At 38.1% G+C, this 12,201-nt stretch overlaps 1 protein-coding gene across 2 annotated transcripts; it reads left to right on the top strand.

The window, feature by feature from the left end:
* The first annotated feature begins 1,977 nt into the window (after positions 1 to 1,977).
* Positions 1,978 to 9,270, top strand: LOC109086512 (kelch repeat and BTB domain-containing protein 8). 2 transcript variants are annotated; one of them, XM_042734416.1, is made up of 4 exons: positions 1,978 to 2,134; positions 3,082 to 3,289; positions 4,215 to 5,332; positions 6,248 to 9,270. In XM_042734416.1, the coding sequence occupies exons 1-4, from the start codon at positions 2,119 to 2,121 to the stop codon at positions 6,709 to 6,711; spliced, it is 1,806 nt and encodes a 601-aa protein (XP_042590350.1). In that variant the 5' UTR covers positions 1,978 to 2,118; the 3' UTR covers positions 6,712 to 9,270. The 2 variants fall into 2 exon arrangements, with proteins under 2 accessions (XP_042590350.1, XP_042590351.1); XM_042734417.1 differs by lacking the exon at positions 1,978 to 2,134 and having other exon boundaries at positions 3,109 to 3,325.
* The last annotated feature ends 2,931 nt before the right edge of the window (positions 9,271 to 12,201 follow it).

Here is a 12,201-nt window from a genome sequence, read left to right as displayed (position 1 = left end):
AACAAAGCAAATGTCTTTACTGTCAAAAGCTGAAATGGACATGCCATAAATACCTTAAGCAACTTCAGATAAAACGTACAGCAGCTTATCAAGTAGGACTGCTATACTGGACAGGAGAGACTTTCCTGATGGAATACTACAAGGTTAAAACCTTATAGCATGATTGTAGCTTTCTGCAGCCCTGAACATATTCTGAATTTTGTAAGGAATACAGCTTTTCAAGTTTGACTTGTTCGCATTTCAAATTAGTAAATCCGCTTTGCTGTGATGTTACTACAAAGTGTGCAGTATGATGATATGGTGCGCTGATATCAGGAAATCTGGCACTATATATAAAGGTAGCAGGCTCTAGGAATGTAAACATAAGCAAAAAGATATTATACAGCCAAGGCAACAGAAAGCCTTTCATTTGAGTGCAATTTCATGGCCTTTCTAGTTGTTGTGGAGGAAAGGAATTGGAAAAATATGAAATTGATTGCCTGGATTGCAGTTACACCTTATTGGACCACCTTTTTGTGCAGTGTTAGACAGTGTCAAAATTGATCTCTAGGCTGTTCTAGACTGACAGGAAGAAAAGAACACAGTTCAAGCTGGACCAAAACATGTGCCTTTATCCTCTGTCCTGAGATAAGGGCACACAGAGCCAAGAATCAGGAAGCATGAGAACAAGAGTGTTTTAATGGAAATTATTCATAAATTATTCATATTCAGGCTGCCTGTACTAATGGAGCAGGGACCACTATCGATTTTAGGAAATAAATTACCTTAAAAAATTGTGATGTGTGAGACAGTATGACTGTAAATTACAGAGATCTGTATCATTGAAGATGATCCTTGAAACAATCCTAAAGTTTCCTTGAACTAATTGACAACGGCATGGCGGTTTATCTAGCGAGAGAGATTTAGAAATAAAGTTGACTAGAACAATTGAATAGTACAACTATTCACTGCAAAGTAAGAAACAAGAAGAGTATTTTCAGTTAATTTAGATTAATGAAAGAATGGATAACTGAGGGATGAATAGGTAAGTAAAACTAGGCATTGGGCTACACTAGGGTTTCCCAAATTGGGGTTTGCAAGAGTTGATAAAAGGCTAATAAATAATTAAATCCTAAAAATACAAATTAAAAACAAAACACTTACGAAAAAATATATATTTTATTTGTTCACCTCCATGTGACCATTAACCAACATCAGCATAACACTGTTATTATTTTATTTTATATTAAATCATTTAAATATTAACCTATCCACACTTGTCTGAAGCTACACTCTGGCATGACAGCTACAGAAATCAAAGTAACTGAAGAAAAATATTACAATTTGTTTTAAACTAATGCCTAATTCTTCCTGGCTGATCTGTAATAAGGTTCCCAAAATCCACTGATTACTCCAAACATTTCTTTACTCTCAGGGAGTTTTCCTGGCCATTGTGGCATTGTGTTTGCTCACTGGGGGTCTGAGCCTGAAATTATGTAAAGCTGCTTTACAACAATTACTATTGTTAAAAGTACTATACAAATAAATCTTAAGTGAACTGAAAAGAAAAGAAAAGAAAAGAAAGAGCGGGAGCTGTGTTGCCTTTTGTTACCAAGCTGGTTTTTTACCTTTAAGCTTTAAGCTATGGTAGAGGTAGCACTAGAACAGTTAAAATGTGAAGAAACATAAGATAAAATATATAAAATATATTTGTCACCTGTTATTATTCAGGGCTGTAACCAACATATATATGAAGAGCACACGTTCAAACCAGTATGCAGAGATCACAATACTAATTTTCATTCAGCCATTCTTAAACTTGTATATTGAGTCCCTCTAATCTTGAATATTTGTTTACGTTCCAGTTGTTAATGATTACCTGTATACATTTAACTCCCTAAACCATGGTTTATCTTCATATATAATCAGTTATTCATATCACAAACACAAAAGCACGGACGTTCCTGATGGAATATAAACTCACTTGATATTGTTTTGAGCTATTTGGCAAAAACAGACGGCCTCGGAAGCCTATTGGCTGCCACGAGCGTTCGGCGACGCTGATTGGCTGCTGCCTGTTTCCGGGGCTCCATTCCATTAGTGACGTTTTCCCAGTCGCCGTGCGACAGATTGGGGAGAATGGCTGCCAGTGGAGGTTAGATCTTCTCTTCAAAATCCAAACTTATTTCCAAAAGTTTTCTAGTCTGTTTACGCGTTATTCATCGCTGATATTATTTAGTTTTGACGGAACGAGATAGAGTTAGACGGTTTATTCGAATATACAGCGAACTCCGGTGGTTGTTTGGATATAGGCAGAAAAGTACGGAGAGGTAGCGGCTAGCGAGACTAGCTCAGCGAGTGACTGTGTAAACACTCGCTTATTTGCTTGCTGGTTTACGATACAATTCATTCAGCTGCGTTATCCCTCGTGTAACTCTGTACTTTCGTCACATTCAATGCGTTGTCACGGTTTATTTAGTGCTATGAAAGGGCTCTAGTCTGGACACCGGACTAGCCTAATGTTGTGCTAACCGGTAAAACACTAACGTTACCTGGATTAGCACATCTGATAAATTAAGCACCGAAACTCGCCTGCTCGCAGTAACTGAATGCAATTCTTCGATCAGATTATCAGGAGAGTGTTAAATGTCTAAGGTTGCCGAAAGCAATACTAGTTCATTGGAACATATTGCTTGATTTCCTGCTTTTAACTAGTTTCACAGTAATCTCATGTGGGGGCTGTGGTTGGTTGGTTAGTTGGTTAATGGGTAACATGTTTTGTCTGATTATTTGTTGTTGTTGTTGTTCTGAACAGCTCTAAAAGAATACTAGTAAGTAAACTTGGATGTCACTGACTTTGCACAGAGCCTTTGGGTTTGGAACAACTGTTGAATGAGCTCTTAAATATTTTTGCATTGAAACTCAATGTAGTTCTAAAAAACTAAAGAGCTAATAAATTGTGATATGGGAACTGAGCGTTTTTGCATGTGAGTTTAAAAGCTAGAAACTAAAACTGACTGCAAAAGAGTCATACTCGTAATTTATAATGTTTATTGTTACTGTAAAACCTGGAATCAGCTGTCTAACTCTTTTGTCTTGTAGACATAGGAAAGCTGTTACAAGTACAGAATGGGACTCCAACAAGCACAAGCTACAACGGGGTAGATGCCCTTCATGCCTGTAACATCCTCCAGCAGCTTAAAGCCTTGTACGACGAAGCTCAGCTGACTGACATTGTCGTGGAAGTGGACCATGGCAAAACATTCTCTTGTCACAGAAATGTCCTCGCTGCCATCAGTCCTTACTTCAGGTGGCTCCTCCACTCATCAATGCTTTAAACCTTTAAGTATAAACCATTTTCGTAACATTTGTTGAGAAACTGTGAAGTGATAGAAGCTAAGATTGAAACACAGACCCTTCATTTACTGCAAAGACTTAACTGTTCAATTATTTTACATAGGTATGATGGCTTTAAACTGATCAGACAGTCAGACTTTTCAATAATTATTCAGCAGAAACTTTAAAGGCGTGTTCCTGGTTCAATACAAGATCAGCTCTATCAGTAGCATTTGTCATTCAGTTTAAAAAAAAAATAGTTTACAGTTAGCCAATGTAAGTATACAGGGCAGGCAATAAACATTAAAATATGTAGGCCTACTCTTTAAAAAAATATAGCCACTTGACAATATTATAACATCATTGTAGACAATGATTTTGTTAATTCCAGTCTTTCAACTTTGATGTCATGAACATGCAAACCTGTTAACTCTAGCATGATGATGCTAAGTAATTAAAATATTGCCACCTCAGAGAGACATTTGCATGTGCAAAGGCTAAACAAGTTTTCACCCCCTGAGGCATTGACCTGCTGGTTTGCATCCATATTAACGGTTTGATCACTTTTGGTTTTAAAAAAGCTTTGATTGGAGTTGACTTTTCTTCTTTAAATAGAATTTAACTTGTACTGAACCAGGAACACTGCTTTAACAAACTACACATTAAATGTAAAAAAAAATTTAAATGTATAAAAATTTGGAGTGCCACTTATTTAGTTTTGAACATGCTTGAGTTAAGTACTGAAATGGAATCGCACATTGTAGTACCACAATTGACTAAACACATACTGTCGTAAATATGATTGCCATAGCCGCCGCCTTTCCTTTGGTAAAATTCAGTCAGTCGACAATTCTGCTTTTTGTTCACATGGTAATGGTGTTTGTTTTATCTTTTGTCAGATCCATGTTCACAAGTGGCCTTACAGAGAGCAGTCAGCGGGAGGTGCGGATTGTTGGCGTGGAGTCTGAGTCCATGCATTTGGTTCTGGACTACGCTTACACCTCACGTGTCACTCTCACCGAGTCTAACGTGCAGGCACTGTTCACTGCCGCCAGCATCTTCCAGATCCCAGCCCTCCAAGACCAATGTGCTCAGTTTATGATCAGCCGTTTGGACCCTCAGAACTGCATCGGGGTCTTCATGTTTGCAGATGCTTATGGCCATCAGGAGTTGTGGGAGCGTTCGCAGGATTACATCCGCAAGAAGTTTCTGTGCGTGATGGGAGAGCAGGAGTTCCTTCATCTGACCAAAGAACAGCTGGTCAGCATTCTCAACAGTGACGATCTGAACGTTGAAAAAGAGGAACACGTGTACGAAAGCATCGTGCACTGGTTGGAGTATGACTGCTCACGTCGGGAGGCAGATTTACCTGAAGTTTTTGCCAAATGCATCCGCTTGCCCCTGCTGGATGAGGCCTTTCTGAGCCGTATACCCCCAGCCTTTGCCCTGGCCTTGTCCAGGGAACCCTCGGATAAGGGTTGGCTCAATGGCACCAATGGCTGCCCACAGCGGCTGGGTATGACAGCATCAGAGATGGTCATCTGCTTCGACGCGGCTCACAAGCACTCAGGGAAGAAGCAGACCGTGCCTTGCCTGGACATTGTTGCCGGGAAGGTGTACAAGCTTTGCAAGCCACCCAATGACCTCAGAGAGGTTGGCATTTTGGTCTCGTCAGAGAACGACATCTTCATCGCTGGAGGCTATCGGCCGAGCAATAGTGAGGTGTGCATTGACCATCGCGCGGAGAGTGACTTCTGGCAGTACGAGCATGCTGGCAACAGGTGGCTCCCGCGATCGCCCATGCTGCGGGCACGCATCGGCTGCAGGCTAGTGCACTGCTGCGGGAAACTCTACGCTCTGGGTGGTCGAGTGTATGAAGGGGACGGACGAAATGCTTTGAAATCTGTGGAGTGCTATGATGCCAGAGACAACTGCTGGACAGCGGTCAGTCCCATGCCGGTGGCCATGGAGTTCCACAGCACAGTAGAGTATAAGGACCGCATCTATGTGCTGCAAGGTGAGTGGGGTTATTGCAGAGTCACCCTGAATCAGGGTCATCAAAGTGTGCAAACACGTATATCCTTGTAATTCATTGGCCTGTCATGTCTTTTTTGCTCTACTTGGATAACAAGGTCAGGTGGGTTCACCTCTCTCAGCAAAATCAGCAATAACTGAGAGCACAAAACAGCTAGACTAGTATTTCATATTAGGGATGGACCGAAATTTCAGCCGCTGAATATTTTCAACAGACAATGCCATAGAAATTGAAATAAAGACTGTTTAATGTCGATATTACACACTGAAACATGCTTTCTCTAGTTTTAAAAAAATAATATCACACCTGTTTGAAAAAGGTAAAGTTGTAATCAGTTAAATAAAAAATGTAAAAATATTAATGACAACAACAAGCATTATTATTAAATGTGTGTGTGTGTGTATATATATATATATATATATATATATAACTACACGTTTGTTAATTGAAATAAATGTGAAATAAAATATAGATATTAGTTTATATAAACAGTAAGTTGCCAAGGCAGCTATTCTAATTTTGTTTGAGGCACTTTAATGACTAACTGGAAAGAAAATAAATTTTGAAAACTAACAGTGAAATAAAACTAAACAACAAATTTAAAATACTAATATTTAAAAAACAAAACAAGGATAAATAAAAATGACCATTACATAAAATGACTGAAAATTTAACTAAGATTAAAATGAAAGCAAAAATATAACAATAAAAAGGTCATTCAAAATATTAAAAATAAAAACTAAAAGTTTTCAACCTTGTGAGTGGACAAGTAGTATAATTTTGGTGCTCCTTAATATAAATTACTAATTTGTGATATTAATGACATATTTAGCCATTTTGGCCATCCGTTTGGATATTGATCATTCTCTTTTTATTATTTTTTATGATGTTTCCCAGGAGAATACTTCTTCTGTTTTGACCCACGCAAAGACTACTGGGGGCATTTACCATCCATGAATGTTCCCCGTACTCAAGGCTTGGCCGCCCTGTACAAAAACTGCATCTACTACATAGCAGGCATCTGCAGAAACCACCAGCGCACGTTTACCGTGGAGGTGTACGACATCGAGCAGAACACCTGGTGCCGTAAAAGAGACCTCCCCTTCGAGCAAGCGACCAGCCCCTACATCAAGGTGCTTCTGCTTCAGGGCAGATTGCATCTGTTTGTTCGAGCTACGCAAGTCATGGTAGAAGAACACGTGTTTCGTACCAGCCGCAAGAATTCTCTCTACCAGTACGACAGTGAAGCTGACCAATGGACAAAGGTCTACGAGACGCCGGACCGCCTCTGGGACCTCGGCCGCCATTTTGAGTGTGTGGTGGCCAAACTATACCCTCAGTGTCTTCAGAAAGTGCTGTGAGCGTCGAGGATGTGCTGTTTGAGACAGCTGATCAATATTTTTGGAGAAGAGGGATGATGGTACTGCTCAATACATGGTGCTGTTTGTGTCCCCAACACCAGAACTGCAGGGGAAGTCTTAAAGCGTTAAAGGTTTCAATCAATAAACTCGAGGGTGCTGTTTGAAAAAGAAAAAAAAGCAGTATTTTATGTTAGACAATGGTGCACAAAGAACCCAAACAATCGCTTGTTTTACAGTTAGAAAAGTGAATCATAAGTGCAATTATCATTAGTTTTTTTGCAGATGTTGAGTTGTTTCTGCTCCTTTATATCTAAAGTTTTTGTTGCTGTTTTGGCTTGGGTTGTTGGCATGCATTGTTGGCGAACATGAGCAGTTGATGTCCTTAAGGACAAGCAGTATGTCAACTAGGTGGAAAAAAAATAAATATGTAAAGCTATAAATATTCATACGGGTATGATGAGCATTTTTGCTCACTGTTAGTGTGAATACTGAGTTTTTTTATTGTAATTTCTTTCAGGTTTTCAGCTGAATAAGTTGACTCTGTGGTTTGCTTAAGAATTTAGTTAGAGAATTTTGATTATTAATGGAAAGCAATTTGTATGCCAAGATGTACACGTAGGTGGCTCTTTTTTCTTTTAAGTCAACCCATGTGCTAAAAACATCTCATCAGTTTTTAATTTTCATTTGGACTCTGCTTTTATGATGTTTCGTTGAGCCCAGCTCCCACATCAAAATCTGTATCTTTGCAATTTCGCATCACCAGCCAGATCTTTAGTGAGGTTACAAGATTTTACTCAGCCTCCATATTGGAGAAGAAAAAAAGGATACCAGCTTTATGTGTAGCTGAAATCAAAAGTGGGCAATTTGTTGACAGCCAAACACAGCTCAGCTCAAGAGAGAACATTGATAGGGTTAGAGAAGAGGTGGCCAAAATGTGGATGCTCACATTCCACTGTCATTTATTGACTCCTCGTATCTGAAACCCACAGGTGCAGAAGATAGATGCCCCCAAAATGCCAAAACGTGTTCAAGGAGTCTTAGCCTGCACCCCATGGCAGCAATAACAGGTGTTCTGTCATTGTCCCTTAGATAAAGTGCATTAGAAACCTAAGCGATGTTTTCGTTAATAATTCCAGAAAAATGGAATGGAGCCTTTGTTTTGCCATCATGGGTTGGTTAAGGTTCAACGAGATGTGTTGCTATCCAGGGATGTTACAGTGCCTGTTCACATGAAAAGCCCAGGCATCAGTGATGGAGTGAGAACAGCCACTATAAAGTCTTACAGTTCAGTTTGCTTCTGCACTAAGGTGCTTTAACTTTAGGAAAGGACTGTTTCACAAATGAATCCAGTCATCCTATATGAGCGTTTCCCTGTAAATGAACACTTTCTTTCTTTGTTCCCTCCATCCCCCCATCTTCCAGTCTCAAACTACAGAGAAGAATTGTTTTTGGTGCTGCTTTTTTGACAATCTTGTACAGAATATACAGTGATTTTACAGCCATCTGTCATTGCTTGACGCTTCCAAAAGATGTCAGTCTTATAAGTTACTGTCTCTCGACATTTGTGTTGTTTTTCCAGCCTCATGTTTATTTCGTCATGCAGGTTCCTGATTTTGCACTACATTATTTCCTCCCTTGAGAGCTTCTCAGAATACAGCGCTCTGTTTTCAGAGACTGAGGACGTGGTGAACGGCATCTTTAAATAGGACAGCTGATGTGCTCTCATGTCGGGCTCTTGGGCGCCTGTGAGGCCCAGCTTCATCTGGGGCTTTGGTGAAGGGAGAGGGATGAGAAATTGCATTGGCTTTGGTGCAGTTGCCGCACGTTTCACATACTTGCATACGCTCAGTAGCGCAGGAACCAGAAATGGACACTTCTCAGGATTATTGTCGATACACAGTACTGTATTTAAATGGTTTGTTGTATGTGTAATATACTGTACCATATGTTTGCTGTACTTGCACAGTTTTTAAAAAGATTTTTTTTGTTGAAAATCGTTTTTTTTTTTTCCCCGTCCTTTTAGATGGGTGAGTGTGGTTTTTTCTTCTTCTAATTTTAATATTTACTGTTAGGTTTGTTAGAGTTTATGATTTTGCTCTGTTAAAAAATTGTGAATCACAAAACACGGACATTAACATAAGCAATTTTTTTTTCTTTTTTTTTCTGTGTGTGTTCCTTTGTTTCTTTGTGATTGCGTCAGTCTTGAAGAACACAAAGCATTACAGAAAATAAGTTATGGCAGTGCTACTTTCCAAAACACCAGATGTTAAATAAAAGCTTGGAAAGAATTTATAAATTATACTTTTGTGTTGTTGGCTGCTGCCGGTGTGAATGCTCTACAGCCAGTTCTTCCATTTGTCACAGCTTGCAGTTAATTTATCCACAGAAATTTAAACAGTGTTTTCTTTTCCTTTTGCATTATTGCTTTACATTTTGTTCATTTTTTTATGTATTTGGTTTGCTTGTATGTATGGTGTGAGAGTTTAGTAAACATTTATTGATCTCTACTGTGAAAATCACCTTGCACATAATTTGAAAAATAAAACAATAAAAAGTAAATGAGTGGTGCTGATATTTTTGCAATGAGTAAAGAACTGATATAGGAAGTTGGCCACATGCTAAATCCAGAGGAACTGTGGCAACGTCTCAAAGATGCTTCAAGAAACCCACCTACAAAGCTACAGTACTGTGAAAAGTTTTAGGCACTTGTGTAAAAAATGCTGTAAAGTGAGGGTGCTTTCAAAAATAATGCCATAAATAGATTTTATTTATCAATTAACTAAATCAAATCAACATTTGTTGTGACTGCACTTTGCATTTAAAACAGCATTTGTCCTAGGTGCACCTGTGCATAGTTTTTCAGGTAGCTTTACAGGAAGGTTTCTTGTAGCATCTTTGAGACGTTGCCACAGTTCCTCTGGATTTAGTCTGTCTCGGTTTTTCCTGTTTCTTCTTGTAATTCCAGACAGACTGGATGATGATGAGATCAGATCTCTGGGTGGAGCACTGGTTGTTGTCAGACTCCTTGTGTATACAAAAATTTCACTGTATTATTACAATTAATGACAAAAGGAATGTTTGGAAAAGTTAACTTATTTCCTACTGACACACTAAAGCAACATATAGAAATAACTAGCTTAAAACCTTTTTTGTTTTTTGTGAAATACTAATGGTCTAAGACTTTTGCACTGTACTGTACATTCACCCTTTTGTCTTTTAACTGGAACTGTGTTGTTGCAAATTAATTTTTAAAAGTGTAAATATTACATGTAGTCCTTTGACTAATATGAGGTTTAAAAAATATGTAACAATGTATATGGCATAATAATGATAAAAAATAGCAATGTCTCTTAAACTCTTTATATATATAGGTGTGTGTGTGTGTATATATATATATATATGTGTGTGTGTGTGTATATATATATATATATATATATATATATACAGTATATATATATATATATATATATACACAGTACATTGAGAAAAAGTTATATCTCATCTCCAACTTCTTGCACTACTATAACAATGAAATATATGGTCTTAGGTACTTCTTTTTTTATTATTATTATTATTTATGGCCCTGCTTGCATGTCCTGGCTGATAAACAGCCTTATTTTTTGGGTACTACTAGCAAAGTCATTGTATTGTTTCAGCAAACATTCAGTTTAAAATGTTTCATTCATATGTAGAAAGAAGCTATGAATGTAAAGTAAGGAGAATGCTTTTGTAGTGATCTAGGCAGCTAGGTTTCTCTTAATATAAAATCACAAATAGGGGAAAGAAAATACAAACCCAGGCTTCATTCAATGCTCCTTTCAGTTCTTTGTGCCTTTCAATTATGAAAGAATGGCTGTTTTCACTGCTTTTCTATCTATGAAGTGGTTATGTCTCATAAATCAGCCTGAGCTTACAGTCATATTGATCTGACTGGAGTTTCTGCTTTCATCTCACTTGGCTTCACTTGAATTGACCATCTACTTTAAAGAGTTTCTCCTTCATAGTGGGGTATGTGCAATTGAATTATTCAACAGAAACCTATTTATCATCAAATTAGGAGGAGAACTGAATATTCATTTGCTCCAAAATTGTGACAAATGAGATAATTAACTTGTCAAATTATCTAACAGACTTCTGGTCTAAAATCAAAAAAAAAAAAAAAAAAACCTTCAGAATTCATTTTAAGACACAATCAACACTGACAGTTATATTACACATCTAATATAGCCTACCATATAAACGGGTTCCTTAGTGTCTATTATGCCAGCAGCATGCAGGAAGAACATATTCAAAAAAAAAGAAAAAAAAGACAGATCGCGAGACAAGGGAGAAAACGAGTGTGAGACCCAGCGGTCCCATGTGTAATAGCAAAGGCAGAGGGTTTCATCATACTGCCCTTGGCTTCACTTTCCCCAATGTCACCCTATATGCAGTGGAAGAAAGACAGCAGGAATACATCAGACACGCTTCCACCGCTTCTCCACCACACACACAAAACAAAAGCTCCCAGCTGGAGCTCCATCATAAGCTCACCTGAGCGGCTTTGACTTTGGCAGTCGGGCTGTTGGAAGTGTAATGGAAGAGAGACCCCTGATACCACCGGAGAGCCCACCTCACTGAAACGAGACAAATGCACAACTGCTATTTCTTTTGTTTAGAAAGCAATGACATAAAAACTAAATCCATTACGGTGGAGACAATCAGAATGCCTGCAGCTCATGTGAAATGAAGGACTTTCATGCTTGCATTTTTCATCCTCATTTTTTTCCTTTGAGCCTGTAAGAAATGTATTCATGTCTGGTGCTTATTCACGAGGACATGCGGTTTCCTATGTAATTTATAACCTAAAGAGAAATCGCAAAAGCTTTTCAAGGTTGTAGGCCTAAGCATTTGCAATGAAGGATAATCATGCCGTCGTCAGCTGGTAACTGTAATCTTTGAAAATGATCCATGTCTCGCAAACGTGTAATCTTCCTTATGTTTATGAGAGATGCTGAATTATGAGGGGTTGTATATTTTGTAAGCCTGGAAAGACGCGTGCATGTAGTAATCACTTTTATGTGGAAGTGTCTTTTGATTGATGTTTTCTATTGTTCTTTCACTGTGACATTGTAAGGTAGATGGAATATGATTCATTTTCTGTCCTAGGGGTGAAACAAGAATCCAAAATGTTTTGATTACTGAACTGTTTTTTTTTTTTTTAAGTCTACAATAAATGTGTTTTCCAATTAATTTCCAAAACTGTCTTCACAATGCTTTTAAAAGATCAGTCATATGAATTATTTGTACTCATAACAACAATTGCAAAGGCCTAAGTTGACCTGAACATAAATATTTTGATTACACAGGAAAAGTAAATTGCTCATGGTCATCATCTAGGCAGCATATTAATAATGCCCATATGTGTACATATCATATATATGTCATGTGCATCAGGTTTTAAAAAGACAGCACTGCTTTTAAAGTAAAACCTGCTGCAGTCTGCCATTG

Source organism: Cyprinus carpio, chromosome B11 (assembly GCF_018340385.1).
Source record: "Cyprinus carpio isolate SPL01 chromosome B11, ASM1834038v1, whole genome shotgun sequence".
NCBI lineage: Eukaryota > Metazoa > Chordata > Actinopteri > Cypriniformes > Cyprinidae > Cyprinus > Cyprinus carpio.
The sequence above is the reverse complement of the archived record's forward strand: the minus strand, read 5'-3'. Positions and strand labels throughout refer to the sequence as shown.